This window comes from Emys orbicularis, chromosome 3, assembly GCF_028017835.1.
Source record: "Emys orbicularis isolate rEmyOrb1 chromosome 3, rEmyOrb1.hap1, whole genome shotgun sequence".
Classification (NCBI taxonomy): Eukaryota; Metazoa; Chordata; order Testudines; family Emydidae; genus Emys; species Emys orbicularis.
The window spans coordinates 101,736,401-101,756,694 of NC_088685.1; the positions used below are offsets into that span (position 1 = coordinate 101,736,401).

The following is a 20,294-nucleotide window of genomic DNA, read 5'->3' on the forward strand; positions in this document are numbered from 1 at the left end:
CCTGGGACAGTTCCTCAGAATTGTCGCCTAAAAAAAATATGGCTCAGATGTGGGAATCTCTTTCACATCCTCTGCAGTGAAGACCAATGCAAAGAATTCATTTAGTTTCTCCGTGATGGCCTTGTCTTCCTTCAGTGCGCCTTAAGCACCTGGATCATCCAATGGCCCCACTAATGTGTAACAGGCTTCCTGCTTCTGATGTATGTCAAAGTTAGATTCAGGACTCATAATTTGTTAGACCACTCTGTTTATTAGCACAGCGCTCTGCTAATACACCCAGATAATGTGAGCACCATGCAAGACCCACACTACCTTATTTTATACAGATAAAAAGGGTGCGAACTTAACAAGAGGACAAAGAAAGCAGAACTGACAAGTTTAACTGAGGCTAGACATACATATTCCATTTCCTTACTAACTTTTACAGATCTCCGGTTAATGTTCCACCATTAGCTTAAGTGGACTCATTGTTTATGCCTTAATGTTTCTTTTCCTGACACCTGTATTTCAACATTCCTTATTTATGCTTAAAGGTACATACAGCATTTCTTTAATCCATTCTATTTTTACAATATAATTCATTCTACTTTCACATGTACTTAAAAAAAAATTGCTGTTAGTTTTTGTGTCTTATGCTAGTTGCTCTTCAGATTCTTTTTTGCCTGCCTAATTATACTTTTACACCTGACTTGCCAGAGTTTGTTTCTTTCTATTTTCCGTAGTAGGATTTGACTGCCAGTGTTTAAAAGATGTCTTGTTGTCTCTGTCTGCCTCTTTTACTCTGTTTAGCCATTGTGGCTTTTTTTTTTTTTTTTTTTGGTCCTCTTACTGTATTTTTTTTAATTTGGGGGTATACATATAGTTTGAACCTCAATTACAGTGATTTTAAAAGGTTTCCATGCAGCTTGCAGGCATTTCACTCTCATGACTGTTCCTTTTAATTTCCATTTAACTAGCCTCCTCATTTTTGTGTAGTTCCCCCTTTTGAAGTTAAATGCCACTGTGTTGTGTTTCTGTGGTATTTTCCCCCCTACAAAGATGTTAAAGTTAATTACATTATAGTTACTATTATCAAACGATTTAGCTCTATTCATCTCTTGAACCAGATCCTGTGTGCCACTTATGACTAAATCAAGAATTGCCTCTCCCCTTGTGGGTTCCAGGACTTTCTGCTCCAAAAAGCAGTCATTAATGGTGTCTAGAAATGTTATCTCTCCGTCCTATTCTGAGGTGACGTGCATTCAGTCAATATGTGAATAGTTGAAATCCCTCATTATTATTGAGTTTTCTGTATTTTGTAACCTCTCTAATCATGCTGAGCATTTCCCAGTCACCGTCACCGTCTTGGGTCAGGTGAGCAGTAGTATATTCCTACTGCTATGCTCTTATTATTCAAGCATGGAATTTCTATCTATAGAGATTCTATGGTATTGTTTGATTCATTTAAGATTTTTACAAATTTGATCAGCAGTAGTTTTATATTTACTTCCAAATTGTAGACGGTAATGTTGAATAACGTCAGGCCTAGAACTGATCCTTGTGGAACATTACTAAAAACACCCACATTCGATGATCCCCATTGCAACTACTTTCTCAGATCTCTGTTAGCCAGTTCTTAATTCATTTACCATGTGCAGTATTGATGTTGTATGGTGCTAATATTTAATGAGAATGTTGTTCAGTACCAAGTCGGATGCCATACAAAAATCTAAGCATATTACATCCATGTAGTTGCCTTTGTCAGACAAAACTGATTGCATTTTTTGGTGAGATTACAAGTTTGGTTGATAAAGACCTATTTTCCATGAAATCATGTTGTCGGGCATTAATTATATCCCTGTCCTTTAATTCTTTATTAATTTAATCCCACGTCAACCTTTCTGTTGTTGTTTTGGCTGGGGTTGTTATCAGGCTAACTGGATTATAGTTAATCAGGTTATCCAGCTTGTCCTTTTTGAATATTGGCACAACATTAGCACTCTTCCAGTCTTCTGGAATTTCCCTGGTATTACACAGAATGCACTGACTTTGCAGCAATTCCAGCTCCTAGAGACTGATCTAGGATCCTGTCCATGGATGAACATTGTTCTAATGCTGACTGCTAAGCTGACCTCTGTAAGAACTTGTTAGCAGGAGCAAACTTCCACCCAAAGAAACAATTTTATTTTTTTGTTGCTCCTGGCACTGGAGTTAACACTCAGGTCCCACCTGGACTGTTACCTGGGACAGGGCAGAACAGAAGACTTTGACTAAACTTCTTACCCATAATAGGAATAGTATTTCTGCTATATAATGTGCTGCACTGTGGATCTTAACAACATCCTTGAAAGTTATTTAAATCAGAGGTGAGATCAATATTAACCTGTTAAGCCATATGGATACTCTGGGCCTATCTGTTCCAAAGTTCAGGTGCCTAATGCATGATCAAAATGCGTCTGTATCTAATTTGTGTGTGAAAGACAGGGTTTTCATCTAGTTAGCCATTCACATGCACAATTGAGGTAGTTGTGAAAGAAAGTCAGCTACACAAATTCACTCACAAAATCCAGCTCTGTGTATGCTGTCTGTCTGATTGCATTGGTTTGTTTTTGTTTTTGTTTTTTTAAATATTGTATTGTGGTTATGGATTTTGTTTTTTAATGTAAACAAGATAAGAAGCTCAGTTCTCCATTCCATTATACCATTTAAGCCATTGTTACTCTGATTCCAGTGGAGTCACAGTGGTGTAACGGGAAAATGAGTTAAAAAAATACACTTTTTTGGAATATGGCTGAAAATTAAATATATCTCTCACACAATCTTGTTTTGCTGTGAGTGAAAATATGTATGTCATGTAGGAAGATTTTTTTAAGTAAATCTTGTCTTCCATGTGTATATCTGAATGTGAATGTGTGTGTGTGTGTGTGTGTGTGTTTTCAAAAAAGAAAAATACTAAAAACAATTCATATTTGCTGATGTTCAGAAGAGATTTCTCCATCTGCTAAACTGGAGAATTTCAGTGTCTGACTTGCTGACATCATGGATCGTGTACTGCCTGTTTGATTGAGTATCAAACCTAATGTCTACAGTCATATTCTTCAAAGCCTCCACAATCCTCACTGTATTATCCATTGATGAAAACCAGATATTCCCAAAAGTTCAGAGGAGTAAGCCTGTCAAAAATGCATTTATGACTTGCTCTTACTGATGTTATCTTCATCATTGATTTCCACCTCTTCATTTATTGGAAAATTCAAACTAAGAACCTCAAAGATCAGTATCCATTATGAACAGATCTCTGTCTTTAAGCACAACAGGAAGTCTTAGTTTGACTCTGCTCTTTCTAAATAACATTGTTACAGCTGCAATGTGATTAATCTAAAAGATATTACAACTAAAACAAATGCTCTAAATTGTGTGTACTTTTTTATGGACTATTAATTATGTAGCTTTTCTATAGAGATCCATTTACACAGGACATTTTTATTTCCTCTTTAAAACATATTGCATTAGTCTCCATCATACTTCTGCAAAATGTATTTAAATAAGTACTTTAAGTTGTGTGCTGTGTACCTGTTTACATCTCCATCTGTTAATGTAATCCTCCAATTCCTGCTTGTGTGTAAATTTACGTAACTTTTCTAATTTTTCATGTATCCTGATATATAGGTCCCTTGGAATTAGTGGAAGCTTTAGAACATGGAGGATGCCCTACTGCAGGTTGCAAAGGAGTTGGACACATAAAACGAGCAAGACACATGGGCCATCACAGGTATGTGCTATAAAAAGTTGTAGCTTAATTGTTGCTTGGTATGATTATATCATTTAGAAAGAGAGCTGCATATACTTTTTTTTTTTAATTGCTGTTCTCAAGAAAGCAGAGCCAAGCTGGAAAAAAATTAAATCCACGTTGACTTTAGTTGCTATGGTGAGCATGTAGAAATTAACATTAACAATCTGTAATTTCATTGCAGCAAGGTGTGCCTAGGAAAAATATGTCCAACATTTTTTTCATTGCAAATGAGAGATGCGACTGCTCTGCTTTTTGTTCCAAAAGGGCTACTCATGTGGCTGTTCGGATTAGAAAATGATGCAAAAAACCCTTTTGTGCAACTGCAACTTTGTACCAGTTGAAATGAACAGGGCAGTAGTTTTATCAAAGCTTTTGTTTGGGCTTTTTAAAATTTTTGTCAAAGCACTTCTTAAATCCTTAATCCATATTTCTGTCATCACCTTTGACTGACGGGACTGCTGCTAAAGCTGCCTGCTTAATGTACTCCTCCTAAGCACATTCAAGACATGATGGATTCCAGGGCCTTCCTGAAGAAGACTCAGCAAATGGAGGGAAGGATTCTGGGGGTATGGAAAGGAAAGAGGGAGAAATATCACAGAAGTCATCAGTTTTGTTATTATTTTAAAATATATCCAGTTACAGTACAAGGTGACCTTAGGACCCCAATAAGTGAAATAAAATCAGTGTGAAGTGTTAAACTCAGAAATAAATATCAAGCAGAACCAAAGGGGCTGGCACCAGGGAAACCCCTATAATCCTCAGGTAAATCAAACCACCTGTAGCTTTTCCTGATATTTGTCAAAAAAAAATCTGTGGGACCACTAATGTACCAATGTGTGTTTTCAACTCGCATGCGGCTAAAGGTGTGCTGTTTGGTAAATTGTTTGAATCAGTCCTTTTTTTTTTTTTGGTCTTTTTATTTTGGCACCTTCTTACAATATATTGGCAGTTGGGTTCTCCTTTGTCTCCTCTTTGCTCTGTTCTGGCATATTTGCCACCTTCTCTCCGTTTTTCTTTCCCTTCTGTCTTTTTCTGTCCCTATTCTTCTGTCATTCTGCTGGCTTTTTATTTTTTCTTTTCTGTGCATCTTTTCTTTTGAGTTCTGTCTTTTATGTTTTTTTGCTCTTCCCTCTTTGCAGCTGCTTCCACTTTCATGGTGTGGGGAGGAACATTCAACAGTGGGTCTGTGGGTCCAGGTTACCTTTGCTTTTGTGACTGAGCTCAGTGCTAGAAGAGCAGAGGAAAAAAAGCCAGAGGGACTATTGATTTTAGTCTGACTTCATGCATACACAAGGAGCCTCCTGCTGCTGATGGGAACACATTTGCTTCAACTTTGGTCAGAGTTGTGATCTAGCAGCCTTTGCCATCCCCTGTTTGTCTCCTTTGCCACTGCCCCTACCCACTTTTATTAGCCCAGAAACTTGTAGACCCTGATCCTGCACCATTGAATTCAGGGGAGTTTTGCCATTGACTTCAGTGAGAGCAAGATAAAGCCCTTAACTTGTCCAGTGTGGAAATTTTAGCAGGAACAATGAGGGTAAGTAATTGTTAGAAAAATTGTATCTATTCATTAATCTTCTCACCTCTAAAACAGATTTGGCACTAAACATTTTTATATTGGGAGGGCGTAAAGCTTCTGGCAAGTGGAGTTGGCAGCAACAAGGGTCAGTTCAATGTCTAGGGGTTTCTCTCAACAACAGAAAATAGAACTGGCTTGAGCCCTCACCCAGTAACCTGTGAAAACTAAACACCACCCTGGGTGCCTCTAAGAGGCAGTACTTCCCCTCTCACAAGCATCGAGTCTGTGTACAACAAAATAAAATGTTTATTCAAAGGGAAAAGGGGACCCAGCATTAATTTGGGAAAACACCACAACCATAATTCAGAAGCATGTGACCGCAGGCAAACATCCACCCCATAGTGCATTGGGCAGTGTCCTTTGTCTCCATTGCTCACCTTGCGGTGTGAAAGTCCAACAAACGAATGTCCCTTATCACACCACTCCCCTTTCCCTCTGTGGCACCCCACTCACAGTTGGTGGTCCTTGGTTAGCAGAGACCCAGAGTTCAGCGGTGTGTTAATGGGGGGGTGGGCATTGAGCAATGCCTTGCTGCCACCACCTCTGTAACTGGCTCACAGATGCTGCTGTCTCTCTGTTGCTGCAATGTCACATTCTGAGGTTCCACCACTTAACCCAGCTCTCAGTGATTTCAGCAGGTAGTGGGGAACCTTACTGTCAGTGCAGCTTCTGTGTTGCTTTCATTGTTCTCAAACAGGGTCTAAGGCTTAGCCCCTAGACTTGCTCAGCAGTCAGGACAGCTCTAGAAGCAAGGACTCTTAATTGAGTCTCATCAGCTCTGTCATTAAACACTGGAGAGCAGCAGGTCAAGTGGTGTTTAGGACTCTTTATGCAGAGTCCATACTGCCAGGTAGGAACACCTGTCACCACCAACTCTCATCTCCACTGGGATTTGGCATCCCTACCCCCTGCTTAGCAAGTGATGTTCATTTTAGGGTGACCCCCTCAATCAGGGCATGCTAAGCACAGTTCTGCTGCCCTTTACTCAAAGAGTAAGGAGAACAACATTTCAGTACTCCCGCATTCGAATACTAGAGTGATTTGTAACCCAAACCAGCCAAAATTGATCATTTTGGTAAAGCAGGTCCATCTTGCTGCGCACCTAGGCAGAGTAGTCATTTTTGTGCAAACACAGTCTGCTCCTGAAGTTTTTTCCCTCAAGGGCATCACTAGATGTCAGCGGAGAGCTCAATCAGACCCTACCTACAAGGGGTAAGAATGAGAAAGAGATGTATATGAAAGTTAGCTCATACATGCTCTGCTTTTATAACTAGAGTTTCTGTGCTACTTAAAATGATTGATTATTCATTCTGAATATTGAGAGAACGAAAGTCCATTGCAATTTATTGTATTTTATTTTTACTGTAGTCTTAGAAATCCTATCGTATACACAATGACCAATAGCTCTGGGGATAAGAAAACTAACTAAAGGGGTTTTGTTGATCATAAAACTGAAAGATTTGCTTCTTCATAGCAAATACATTACATTATTATTTCACTGCTTGTTTTGCCCTGCAAACTGGATATATTTTCTGTTTGAATAGCTCTGAGGAAAAATGAGATTTCTTGTTTATCTGAAACCTACAGGTTTGAGAATCCAGGTCATCCTAAGGATTCTAAAATTGTATCACTACTTTTTTCCTGAATTAGCGAATGTATTGTAAAAATGGTAAAATTATCCACATCCAGGTACAGTTCTTTGGCTCTTTCATTTCAGCAACCTCAAATTGTATTTTAACCATGCTGCTTTTATTTATGTATGTATTTCTTTATCTATCATGATAAGGTGCAATATGTGTGCAGAGTAAATGCCTGAAAGCAGGCAGAAGGATCATTTACAATTCTAAGCAGTTTTGAAATAATGTTGATAGCTTGCTCCTTAGGAGCCAGACAAAAGCCTTGGATGATTAATTGTGACAGGGTTAAAGTGTGCACTTCTTGAAAAAGTTAATGATAATAAGGACTTGTTCTCAGTAGTGAATCTAAGATTTTGAAATGAGGGTAGACGCTGTGGGACCAGTACGCAAATAGGTAGCATTATGCAAATTAGCTGCATATTTATGATCGTGAAATGTGTGCTTATAGCAAGCAACAATCTTCAAATCCTGGCAGGCATGAAAAGCAATCATTTGTATTTTGTAGTTTGCTAGTGTCTTGGGTCAACTCTTGATGAATAAACATTAAAGCTAGTCTGCTCCAAAGGTCCTCAGTTATAGCACATTTGTAGTTTTTCACTTAAGCAGGGTGGAAAAAGAACATTTCTCCATTCATCATAGTTTCAGGCAATCCTTAACAAGATGTGGATGTTGAGAGAGAATACTGGCTCATGTTGAGCCAGAGTTTCAATTATAATATTGGGAATGGCCTCCTTTCCTTATTAGTATCTCTTGTGTTCCTTGTACTTAGAAAAGACCTAATGTTTGGCAAGTAGTGGGTGATTACAGTGAACACAATTATATTTGCTGAACTACCTAGGCAGCAAAGCAATAAAACTGGACGCAATTTTATTATTCGTTCCAAATCTGTGACTTAGTTGCATGAATTATAGTATCTATCAACGGGAGAGACCGCGAATGCCATAGAAACAGAAATAATAAGCAGTATATGTTTTTACTTTTTCTTAATTATTCTTGAGTCTTCCAGAGTAAAGTTTTTTTTCTTAAAATAAATTTTGTGCTTAGCCTGTGAAAGGTGCTGGATTGACAGCTCTGGAAACAGTAGTCCTGTGTCCCCAGAACAGTTGCAGTATGGGCATCTGCAATGCAAGCTACTCCCAGCACTGCCATCTTAATGTGGCACAGCCCTCACTTAGCGTAGCTTAGTCTCCGTGCCAATTCAGTCCTCTAGCTGTCTGCTCAGTTTGTCAGTTAGTACTATTTGTGATGGGGGCTTTTATAAAATTGGACATTCATCCACTGAACTAGCTCTGATGATAATTTAATGTCTCTAACTAACCTGGATTGAACTCAAAGCAGTGACCTAGAGTTGAATGGTTTAGAATGCCATTATAAATCCCCAGAGCTGCCGAGTTCCCATTTAAGAGAAAATGCTGAAAAACAAACTTAATTTACAAATAGCCAACTTATCAGGCCTGTCAAGTCAATGAATTTGGTTGTCTTTAAGACATATAGGGACTCATATAAAGAAAACATTTTATTTAATGTAGGTATAACAAGATTAATTATTAATGCTTCATAGCTGGCCTGTTAAATGGAAAGCTGGAGGCAGTGAGGCTCAGGAGGGATTCACTGATTGATTTAAACCTACATATCTCATAGGTAAGTTCATGCTTGCTGTGCTTTGTTAAAATTAAACTGACAAATGAAAATCATGGGAATTCTTTTTATTTTTTTTCCTCTGAGTAATCCAAATATCAAGGACTACATTATGAAATGTTCCTACAACTTTCTGTAGTACCTTAATTAGGAGCTGACTTGCACCAAAAAATATGCTAAAGCAAAGTGCCTTAGAGCATCATTAATATTATAACAGTTGATGATTAACACTATATCTTTAAATTTCAAAAAAATATTAAAATAAAAACCACAGACTTACTGTGTAAATAAGCGAGTTCCGAGAAGAATGAGGTTTAAGGCTGTTTAAATTCAGGTTTAAGAATTGTAAAAGTGTAAACACAGTTGATAAACAGAAGTCTGAGTGTGCAGTTGAAAGATTCTGGTGGGAGTTTTGTGCAAGATGTTTTGTAATATCTCCTGCCCCCCACACACACACACCTTTGCAGAATATGTTATTATTTTAGCTAAGTACAAATTAAATGTGTCCTTCAGTTTTCAGATTCCATTGTAATGTTTGTTTTAATAATACACAACCTATAATATTTAATATATTTTTATAGAAATTTCCAGCAAAGACCTCAAAACATTTCATGTACATTAATAAATCAAGCCACACAAGACCATTGCGAGCATGGGAAGCCACAGAAAGATTAAACAACTTGCCTAAGGTCACACACTAGCTCAGTGGCTGAGCTGAGAGTATACCCTACATCTCCTGACTCAGAGTCTTTTGGCCTTAATCACTATATGATGCTGATTCAACAAAGCATTTCAGCATGTACTTAAGTCCCTTTGGTATCAAGCACACACATGATTATTTTGCTGAATCAGAGCCTGTGCCTTTGTCTCCCCCCTCCCCCCCCCCCAAATGCAATACCAGGAGAGAGACATTTAAATTAAAGCTGGGAAAGCGGGGGGGCAAAGGCAAGGCTCTCCAAGCCACAACAATGTAAAGGAGTCAGAATTAAAATATTCAAATTAAAATATGTTTTCCTCCATCAATCAACTCAAAAGCCTCTCCTAGGTATAAGGAATTAAAGAGGTTGGCTTAAAATGGCAGGAAACTACAGACCAGTTAGTTTAACTTCTGTGCCAGGGAAGATAATGGAGCAAGTCATTAAGGAAATCATCTGCAAACACTTGGAAGGTGGTAAGGTGATAGGGAATAGCCAGCATGGATTTGTAAAGAACAAATCGTGTCAAACCAATCTGATAGCTTTCTTTGATAGGATAACGAGTCTTGTGGATAAGGGAGAAGCTGTGGATATGGTATACCTAGACTTTAGTAAGGCATTTGATACGGTCTCGCATGATATTCTTATCGATAAACTAGGCAAATACAATTTAGATGGGGCTACTATAAGGTGGGTGCATAACTGGCTGGATAACCGTACTCAGAGAGTTGTTATTAATGGTTCTCAATCCTGCTGGAAAGGCATAACAAGTGGGGTTCCGCAGGGGTCTGTTTTGGGACCGGCTCTGTTCAATATCTTCATTAACGACTTAGATATTGGCATAGAAAGTACGCTTATTAAGTTTGCAGATGATACCAAACTGGGAGGGATTGCAACTGCTTTGGAGGACAGGGTCATAATTCAAAATGATCTGGACAAATTGGAGAAATGGTCTGAGGTAAACAGGATGAAGTTTAACAAAGACAAATGCAAAGTGCTCCACTTAGGAAGGAAAAATCAGTTTCACACATACAGAATGGGAAGAGACTGTCTAGGAAGGAGTATGGCAGAAAGGGATCTAGGGGTTATAGTGGGCCACAAACTAAATATGAGTCAACAGTGTGATGCTGTCGCAAAAATAGCAAACATGATTCTGGGATGTATTAACAGGTGTGTTGTGAGCAAGACACGAGAAGTCATTCTTCCGCTCTACTCTGCTCTGGTTAGGCCTCAACTGGAGTATTGTGTCCAGTTCTGGGCACCGCATTTCAAGAAAGATGTGGAGAAATTGGAGAGGGTCCAGAGAAGAGCAACAAGAATGATTAAAGGTCTTGAGAACATGACCTATGAAGGAAGGCTGAAAGAATTGGGTTTGTTTAGTTTGGAAAAGAGAGGACTGAGAGGGGACATGATAGCAGTTTTCAGGTGTCTAAAAGGGTGTCATAAAGAGGGGGGAGAAAACTTGTTCACCTTAGCCTCTAAGGATAGAACAAGAAGCAATGGGCTTAAATTGCAGCAAGGGAGGTTTAGGTTGGACATTAGGAAAAAGTTCCTAACTGTCAGGGTGGTTAAACACTGGAATAAATTGCCTAGGGAGGTTGTGGAATCTCCATCTCTGGAGATACTTAAGAGTAGGTTAGATAAATGTCTATCAGGGATGGTCTAGACCAGGGGTCGGCAACGTTCGGCACGCGGCTCGCCAGGGTAAGCACCCTAGCAGGCCGGGCCAGTTTATTTACCTGCTGACGTGGCAGGTTCGGCCGATCGTGGCCCCCACTGGCCGCGGTTCGCCGTCCCGGGCCAATGGGGGTGGCGGGAAGCCATGGCCAGCACATCCCTCGGCCCGCGCCGCTTCCCGCCGCCCCCATTGGCCTGGGACGGTGAACCGTGGCGAGTGGGGGCCGCGATCGGCCGAACCTGCCGCGTCAGCAGGTAAATAAACTGGCCCGGCCCGCTAGGGTGCTTACCCTGGCGAGCCGCGTGCCGAACATTGCCGACCCCTGGACTAGACAGTATTTGGTCCTGCCATGAGGGCAGGGGACTGGACTCGATGACCTCTCGAGGTCCCTTCCAGTCCTAGAATCTATGAATCTATGGAAGGTTTATTCCACCGCCAGTCTTCAAATGAGCATTGCAAATTATCAGGATCTTTTGTCAAAATATGATTTTATTAATTTTTGTGCAATTTCTAACTTTGCTGACAAAGCTGCCAGAAGAATACGGGGAACAGTTTTTCACTTTGGTTTCCAAGGAACATCTTAGACGCTGCTGATATGGCCTCATGTTTTGTAGCTGCTGCAATCTCCATGCGGCATTCGTCCTGACTTCAGGCAACTGGCATTCCAAGGGAGCAGCAGAATACAATAGAAGATTTACCTTTGGAGCGGTCTAAACTGTTTTCTGCCAAAACAGATGACACTATGCATACACTAAAGGACTCTTGTGCAGTGCATCATTCATTCAGAGTTTACACTCAGGTTACAAAAAGGAAACAATTTAGACCAGTGTTTTTCAATGTTCTGGGTCGTGGCATGTAAGGCACTGGGTCACCTTGCTCAGCACCCAGGGACCCTAGCGGCGCTGGTCATCGCCGCTGACCGGGACGTTAAAAGTCCTGTCAGCGGTGCTGCCCAACTGTGGCAGGCTAGTGCCTCCCTGTTTCAACAATGCGCTGCACCCCTGTTTCAACAAAGCGGCCAGCAGCAGGTCCAGCTTCTAGGCGGTGTCCACGGGGCTGCTCCCGCCCCGAGCTCCGGTTCTGCACTCTCTGGGGGGGGGGAGGCCCAGTGCCTGCAGGCGAGAGCCGCGTGGAGCCGCTTGCGTGCATCTCCGCCTAGGAGCTGGTCCTGCTGCTGGCTGCTTCCAGGGCACAGCGGGGTCCGTGGGGCCAGGACGGGCAGGAAGCCTGCTTCTGCATCCTGGCTCACCGCTGACGGGTAAGCCCATGCCCCAACCCCCTGTCCCAGCCCTGAGCCCTCTTCCTGCACCCCAAACTCCTGCCCCAGCCCTGACCCCCCAAATCCTGACCCCCTCGTGCACCCCAAACCCCTCATCCCCAGCTGCACGCCCAGCCCAGAGCCCTGATCCCCTCGTGCAACCCAACCCTCTGCCCCAGCCCTGAGCCTCTCCCACAACCCAAACCTCTCATCCCTAGCTCCATTGGGTCATGGGCATCAACAGTTTCCTTCAACTGGGTCCCCAGAAAAAATGTTTGAAAACCACTGATTTAGACTGTCATCTTATTCCAGACCCTCTTTTGAACAGAGGTCACAGTATGTCTCTAAAAGAAGCTCCAGGGTTGCTCAACATCACCAACCATCTTCATCGGCAGGAAGCCCTTCTCACCCAACAGCTGTAGCATCCAAGCAATCATTTTGACTTCTTAATCAAGGACAGCATATCTTCTCCCTTCAGATCATGCCTCTCCCTTTTTCACTGTGCTTGGGAAAGCATCACGTCAAGCAAATGGGTATTCTGCATAGTGAGTCAGGGATATGTTAGCTAGTTTACCTCCCTCTCCTTTCCCAACCCACCTTCCTCTTTCCTTTTCAGGGACCCTTCTCCGAGATTGTGTTACTTCAAGAACGATAGTCTCTTCTAGAACTGGGAGCAACAGAAGAAGTTTCTTACCAACACAGAGGCAAAGGCTTCTATTCCCAGTACTTCCTGGTCCCAAAGAAATCTGGTAGGCTCCATTCCATTCTAGGTTTAAGAAAGCAAATTATTTAATCAAAAAAATCAAGTTCAGGATATCATTCTTGCCTCTTTCATCCCTTCCCTGCCCTTGATCTGCAGATCATACTTCCACATGGCAATACTTTCTTCAGACTGTCATCTGCCCCAGGGGTCTTCGCCAAGTGCAAGGCAGTAGTAGCAACCCATGTCCATCGTTCTGGTGTTCAAGTAGTTCCATACCTTGATGATTAGCTAATTCATGGAGCATCAAGCAACCAGATCCAAAACAATATCTTAATCATCAGGAAGCTATTTCCTGTCTGGACCTGAAACTGAATTTGGACAAATCTAAGTAACAATCAGTATAGCACATAACCTTAATAGGAGCAGTCCTCAACTTCAGGACTGCCACAGCTTACCTCCCAATGGAAAGGTGTCAGTCCATAGCCTTCCTTTCCCAAAGCTTCAGGTCCCACCCAATGACAACAGGGTGTGCTTGCTTTCAGCTCTTGGGTCACATGGCCTTGTGGACATAATGTTGTAAAAGGTTAAAAATCACCATTTCCTTCTCTAACTCGAATTCCTCGGGAAAACATTGGTGCAGCCTGCCAAAATCAGTGAACATCCTGAGGCTGAGCTCCCATTCCTGCCAAAGCAGCTGTAGCAGCAGACATTGCACTGAACAGCTGGGAGCTGCCAAAGCAGATATAGCAGGAGAGTGGAAGAGAAAGCTGGGCTTCCCCCAGCAGCTCCTCCTCCTTGGACCTGGCACACATCCCATCCCTCCTCCTTGAGGGCATCAGATCAAGGAGGAACTTCCTTAAGCCCGGGCAGTGGGCAAGAAAGAGCCAAACTGGGCTGCCCTCATAGTCCCCTCAGACACAGAATATGGCTCCAGTTTCCTATCCCCTCCATTCCCAGGGGCAGCACATAGGCACGAACTGCTCTAACTTCTAGTGTGAAGGGGAGAGAGATGAGCTCTGTAAGTTCTCCAGATCTTACACAAGGCTCAGCTCCCTTACATCTACGGACACCTCTTGGAACAGGAGTCCTTCATCTCCCAGGGTGGGAAAGAGAGAGAGAGAGAGCTTGACTGGGCTCTCCTTGACCATTCTCTGGACCCGGTACATAGCGTCAGCAGCCCATTTTCCTGTGTGCGATAACAGCCTTCTCCTGCTGCCATCTAATGTAGTTTGCCAGGTAGGGCGATGCTGAAGTTTTAGGGTTCTGCTGATGATAGAGGATGGGGAGATTGTTACAGCTGCACATAATGAAATAGAGTTTTACAATTGCTCATTTTAAAAATAAACTAGGAAATTCCCAATATGAAAACTATGTTATTTAGGTTGCAAAGTCAAGGACTTTAAAGTTAGTAAATGTCTGTTTTAGGGTTACCCAGGCAATCTTAATTCATCCCCCTTGTGTGTATTATGATAATGCCTTTAATTACATGATCATACACTACTTTTTCCACAGGACCCCTGCCTCATTCACTGCACAGGATGGGCCAAGTTGTGAACAACTGTAAATCTGGCATTTCCTAACTTTCAAGTGCTTGGCTTTGTAATATAAATAACATTCTTTTAACATATTTTTTTAATGTCACATAATTTTAAAAATGCTAACAGCCAGTTAGAATGTGGGCCAATCACTGTTCCCAGTCCCAGTTGAATAGTGTAGTGGTAACTCTTTCTGTAAAGTGTATTGCAGGACAAATAACGATGGTAGCATGATTCTGTTGATTCCAACACAGCGGGTTTGCTTCTTTGTGAAGTAAAAGGAAATATTTGCTACTTGAGTTTGGTTAGTAGCACAGTTCCAGTTTTCACTTTTAGATGGTGTTTTAACCAACATCCATCCGTGCTTGGTTTTCTATTGGTTTCTAGAATTTATGCCATAATACTGGTTCTGTGGTAGTAAATTGCTGTAGAAAGAAAGAGTAAGATAGATGCAAACAGGTTGGCATGTCAAAAATCTAGTGTATTTGATAATATTTTAAAGTGAGAATACACCAAGGCATTTCTTTCCATCTTTGTTGTTCATTTTTTCAGGCTGGAATCTATAGTCAGTTCACTTTAAACTAAGGAAAGTTTGTTCAGTGTCTGAGCTAATGGAAGTATTTCTCCTCTCCTCTTCAATTTTTGGTGGTGTCAGCTGCCCGTATTCTGACGTCAACTTGAACAAAGAACAAATCTTACCAGATCGTTTAAGTGGAGAGATACCGCTAGCCAGTCCATCTGTCCCCAAGAACAGAAAGACAGAAGTAAATGAAAGATCAGCCTCTCCTGTAATCAAGTAATTAAGATCTAAATAGTATTAACAACTTACAATAATATCATTTTATTTAAATGCTATATTACATAATTTACAGAACTTGAAGGCTGTATTGTCTCGAAAGGCCTGTGCTTTTCTCTACATTACCATTTCCAGAGAAGAAATGGCCCTGTCAGAGCTGAGCCTGCAGATGATTAAGCTGACAAAAATTGATGTTGATTTTATTATGTATGATTTAGCAAGAGTGCATTTTCACTCCTGCTAAGTGTACAGACCATTAAGATGTTAATTATTGTTTAAAATCAGTTGTTTAATGATTTATTTCACTTGTGGAAATGATTCATTTTATTTTTACATTTGCTAGAGCAGTTTCACTGATGTGTGTGTATATATGAGTGTTGATGCTTGAAAAACAGCCCTAATAAATTTTAGAGGGGTAGCCGTGTTAGTCTGTTTCAGCAAAAACAACGAGGAGTCTTGTGGCACCCTAAAGACTAACAAATGTATTAGAGCATAAGCTTTCGTGGGCTATGACCTACTTCTTCAGAAAGCCCACGAAAGCTTATGCTCTAATGCATTTGTTAGCCTTTAAGGTGCCACAAGACTCCTCGTTGTTTCAGCCCTAATAAATTTGGTTTTATTGGGGAGGAAAGTGGGGAATCAAATTATTGGGGGTGAGTTTTGCAAGAGCAGCAACAGGTATGGAGTTATGGCCCTGGGGCGATTTATTCTTCTTCGAGTGCTTGCTCATGTCTGTTCCATGTTAGGTGTGCACGCGCTGCATGCGCCGTTGCTGGAGATTTTTCCCTCAGTGGTATCTGTCACGCTTGCTCTAGTGCCCTGTGATGCTGCGCGCTCATGCGCCAATATAAGGGACCCGGCCAACCCCGCACCCTCTCAGTTCTTTCTTACTACTCATGACAGTCGCAGAAACAACTTCTCTTGCTTCGGCAAGACAATCAGTCAGTGATTTCGTTATGTTCTGTTTTAATTTCTAGTAGTAGTCTATATAGTATTAGTGAATACAGTTAGACCCCCCCTCTTGTAGCTTAGAGGAGCATCCTGTGCCCCTGGGGCCGGGCGTGCCCCAGTCTCCAGGCTTCAAACCCTGCACCTCCTGCAGCAAGCCCATGCTGGTGAGCGACCTACACTCCAGCTGTCTGAAGTGTCTGAGGGAAGCTCACGTACAAGAGCATTGTCAAACCTGCTAAAAATTCAGCCTTGTACGACAAAGGACAGGGAGGCTAGACTAAGGGCTAGTCTGATAAAAGCTGATAGGCTGGCGTTGGAGCCAAGCTAGTCGGACTTGGCAGCGAGCACCTCAGTTTCGGTGTGAAGTGCTCCTCTGGCAACACGCTTCTCGGCACCGCTTAACCGCTCTGATACTGAGAAAGAAACACAAGAAACATGGTCTGAGAGGGGACGCTCCCTGGAACCAAGAAAGGACAAGCAAGGGGAGTGCAGCGGAGTGTGACCCCTGTGGGACACTCCCGCTCCACTAGCAGCACCGTTGACTCAACCCTGCTCACAGGTGCCACTGAGTCTGGTGCAGGACTGTCCACTGACAGCGGGGGAATATTGTGGCGCCAGCGGGATTGTGATGCCATCCACCTCGGAGGCCTTTGCAGTGTCCAAGAACTGATGACACTCCAGGTTCTGCTGACCAGTGCCGACGAGAGCATCGAGCAGAAGGGAACAGGTTACCCAGAGCTCCTAATGAGCACTGGATCCTCTGGTACCGATTGGGGGAAACTGGCCCTACCGTCATCGGCAAAGACTTCTCAGCCCCTCAGCAGCAGCTGGCAGAAGCAAGGGGTACCGCCCCCTCCGATGGTCTCCTCAAGATGACTCATCCTCTGACTTGGAGGTGGAGTCCTGCACACAACCAAGGGGCCGTCACTAGTACTTAACTTACATCCCACTGGATCTCAGCATGGGTGCCACCCGCAGCACCTGGCAGGTCCAATGGCCATTTTGGAATCTGTGGGGTTTTCTCCCTTCCAGCTGTTCATACTCAGTGGTGTCCAAGAGAAGGACTCCCACGCCATCGGGCACCTCACCCAGACTCCGGTACCAAGCTCAGTACCGACACTCGGGATTTAGGCCTGTCATATGTGATCAGTGCAGAAGAGGAGGAGGAAGGCCCCCCACCAGTAGAGGTCTCTTCCTCCTATTGTGGCTTCTAACCTGGGGCTAGAGGTGGAGGTTCTTAAAGAGTTCTCACATAGTCTCATTGACATTTTGGCTGCCATGGCCCCATCAAAAGTGGCCCTACCCCTCAATGACATCGTTATGGGTCCAGTCAGGTCCCTATGGCAGTCCCCATCCTCTCTGCCTCCCACCTCAAAGAGAGCAGGGAAAAGGTACTACATTCCTGCCAAGGGATATGAATACCTGAATTCTCACCCTCCTCCCGGGTCCCTTGCGGTCACAGTGGCCAATGAGAGAGCCAGACAAGGGCAGCTAGGCACGACCCCCAAGCAAAAGGACTTTAAAAAGCTGTTCGGTAGAAAGATTTATTCTATGGGTGAATTACAGGTTTGCATCTCCAACCAGCAGGGCTTGCTTGGGAAGTATGATTATAAAATTTGGGACTCGATGGCAAAGTTTAAGGACTCATTGCCACAGGACTTCAGGCAAAAGTTCTCCGCTGTGATGGAGGAATGGAAGACCATAGCCAGGGCCTCCTTCCAAGCAGCCCTAGCCGCAGCTGATGTGGCAGCCAGAACAATGGCTTCGGCTGAGGTCATGAGGAGGTGCTCTGGCTCCAGTCTTGGGGGTTCCACCTGAGCAGTCCATCCAAGATTTTTCCTTTGAGGGAACTTCCCTCTTCTCTGAGCAGACAGACTCAAAACTCCACGGTCGGAAAGATTCCAGGCCTACCCTCAGCTCCCTGGGCCTCTACTCCCCAGCACCTTCAAAGAATCATTTCAGACCTCAACAGCCGACCCGCTTCTCGGCTCTGGTGCCTCGCCAGGACCCGTTTCAAAACGGAGCAGGGGTTACGAGCACAGGCAGCTGCCCCCCTCCACCTCATCCTCACTACCAGATTCACAGATACCTGGGAGACCCCAAACAACTTTTGAAGGGGCGCCCGAGGGTGTTATATCAGTTCCCTTACCGGATCTTGCCACCTTTTTGTTTTCAGATCAACTCTCCCACTTCAGCCTGTCATGGTCCCTCATCATCTCGGACCACTGGGTGCTGAGTACGGTGGAAGAAGGTTACACCCTTCAGATTTCTTCCACCCCTCCCTTCCACCCCCATCCCTCTTATGAACAACTTCTAGTCTAGGAGGTTCTAGTCCTATTCCTGCAGATAGAGGCTGTGGAGGAACTGCCTCAGAATTTGAGAGGGAAAGGGATTTACTCCCGCTATTATAAAGCCAAGGGGGTGTGGAGGCTTCGACCCATCCTAGACATGCGTTGCCTCAACAGTTACCTCAGGAAACTGAGGTTCCACATGGTCTCCCTGGTCTCCATTATTCCCTCCCTGGTTCCAGGAGACTGGTATGCCTCGACTCGAAAGATGCCTATTTCCACATCTCCATCTTCCGGGGCCACAGAAGATTCCTCAGATTTATTGTAAACCAACTTATTGCCAGTTCACCATCCTGCCCTTTGGCCTGTTGGCAGCCCCTCGGGTTTTCAAAAAATGCATGCTGGTGATGGCAGCCTTCCTCAGAAGGCACACCCTTCAAGTCTATCATTACCTTGATGACTGGCGGTGATCAAGGGCTCGTCCGAGGCTCAAGTGAAAGCCAGCATTAGCCTGGTCCAAGCCACCTTCCGTGCCCTGGGCCTATTGATAAATGAGCAAAAGTTGACTCTCATTCCCTCCAGCGGATAGAGGTTATTGGAATGGTGCTCGATTCTACCTGGCCCAGAGCCTTCCTCCCAGAGTCTTGGTTCCAAACAATGTCGGCTTTGATATCCAAGGTCAAGGCCAACCTGGTCATGACAGTCCATTTTTGCCTCAAACTTTTGGGTCACATGGCTGTGTGCATTTACGTGGTACCACACAGAAGACTACACCTCAGACCCCTTCAAGTTTGGCTAGCTTATGTGTACTCACCAAACCATCACCACTTGGAATAGGTGCTTACAGTCCCCATCTTGGTCCTCATCTCTCTCGACTGGTGGAGAGATCCCCGTTCAGTATGTGCAGGCGTTAACTTTGTTACCCCCCGACCTTCCATATCCCTAATTTCAGATGCATCCAAACTAGGTTGGGGGGCTCACCTCAAGCACCTCAGGACCTGTGGTCCCAGGAAGAGCTCTCCTTGCACTTAAACGTCAGTGAGCTTAGAGCGGTCTGCTTAATTTGCCAAGTGTTCCTACCCCAGATTACGGACTAAATTGTATGAGTGCTTACGGACAACATGGCAGCCATGTTTAACATCAACAGACAGGAAAGAGTGTGTTCGTCTACCCTCTGTCAAGAGGCCATTCACCTGTGGGACTTCTGTATGAAACACTCCATCCACCTCGAAGCTTCCCATCTTCTGGGAGCCTGGAACGCTCTGGCAGATCACCTCAGCAGGTCTTTTTCTCTTCTCACCATGAGTAATCCCTTCACTCAGAGGAGACAGGATCCATCTTCCAGAGGTGGGGATCTCCCCTGTAGACCTGTTCGCAACCTAACAGAACAGGAAATGCCATCAGTTTTGCTCACTGCACAGTCACAGCCCTGGCTCTCTCAGATGCCTTCCTACTTGCACAGACAGAACTCCTGTTCTGTGTGTTTTCTCACATTCTTCTGGTGCACAAGGTCCTTCTGAAAGTCAGCGAGACAAAGCAAGGGTCATCCTTATAGCCCCAGCATGGCCGTGACAACACTGCTTTGGCACGCTGCTGGATCTGTCAGTAGCACCCCTGCTGCCACTCCCAACCCTCCTGGACTTGATCTCGCAAGATCACACGTTTATTCCATTTCAACCTCAGGATCCTCTACCTCAGTGTTTTTCAACCACTGTTCCGCGGCACACTAGTGTGCCGCGAGATGTTGCTTGAATGTCGGAACTG

At 43.6% G+C, this 20,294-nt stretch overlaps 1 protein-coding gene across 1 annotated transcript in view; it reads left to right on the plus strand.

Annotated features, from left to right (window-relative positions):
• Window positions 1–20,294, plus strand: part of L3MBTL3 (L3MBTL histone methyl-lysine binding protein 3) — a 159,877-nt gene that overhangs the window by 106,616 nt on the left and 32,967 nt on the right. Inside the window, exons 15-17 of the mRNA XM_065400933.1 lie at window positions 3,649–3,751; window positions 8,371–8,379; window positions 15,151–15,283. Coding sequence (XP_065257005.1) covers window positions 3,649–3,751; window positions 8,371–8,379; window positions 15,151–15,283 — 245 coding nt within the window. The remainder of the gene's footprint in view (window positions 1–3,648; window positions 3,752–8,370; window positions 8,380–15,150; window positions 15,284–20,294) is intronic.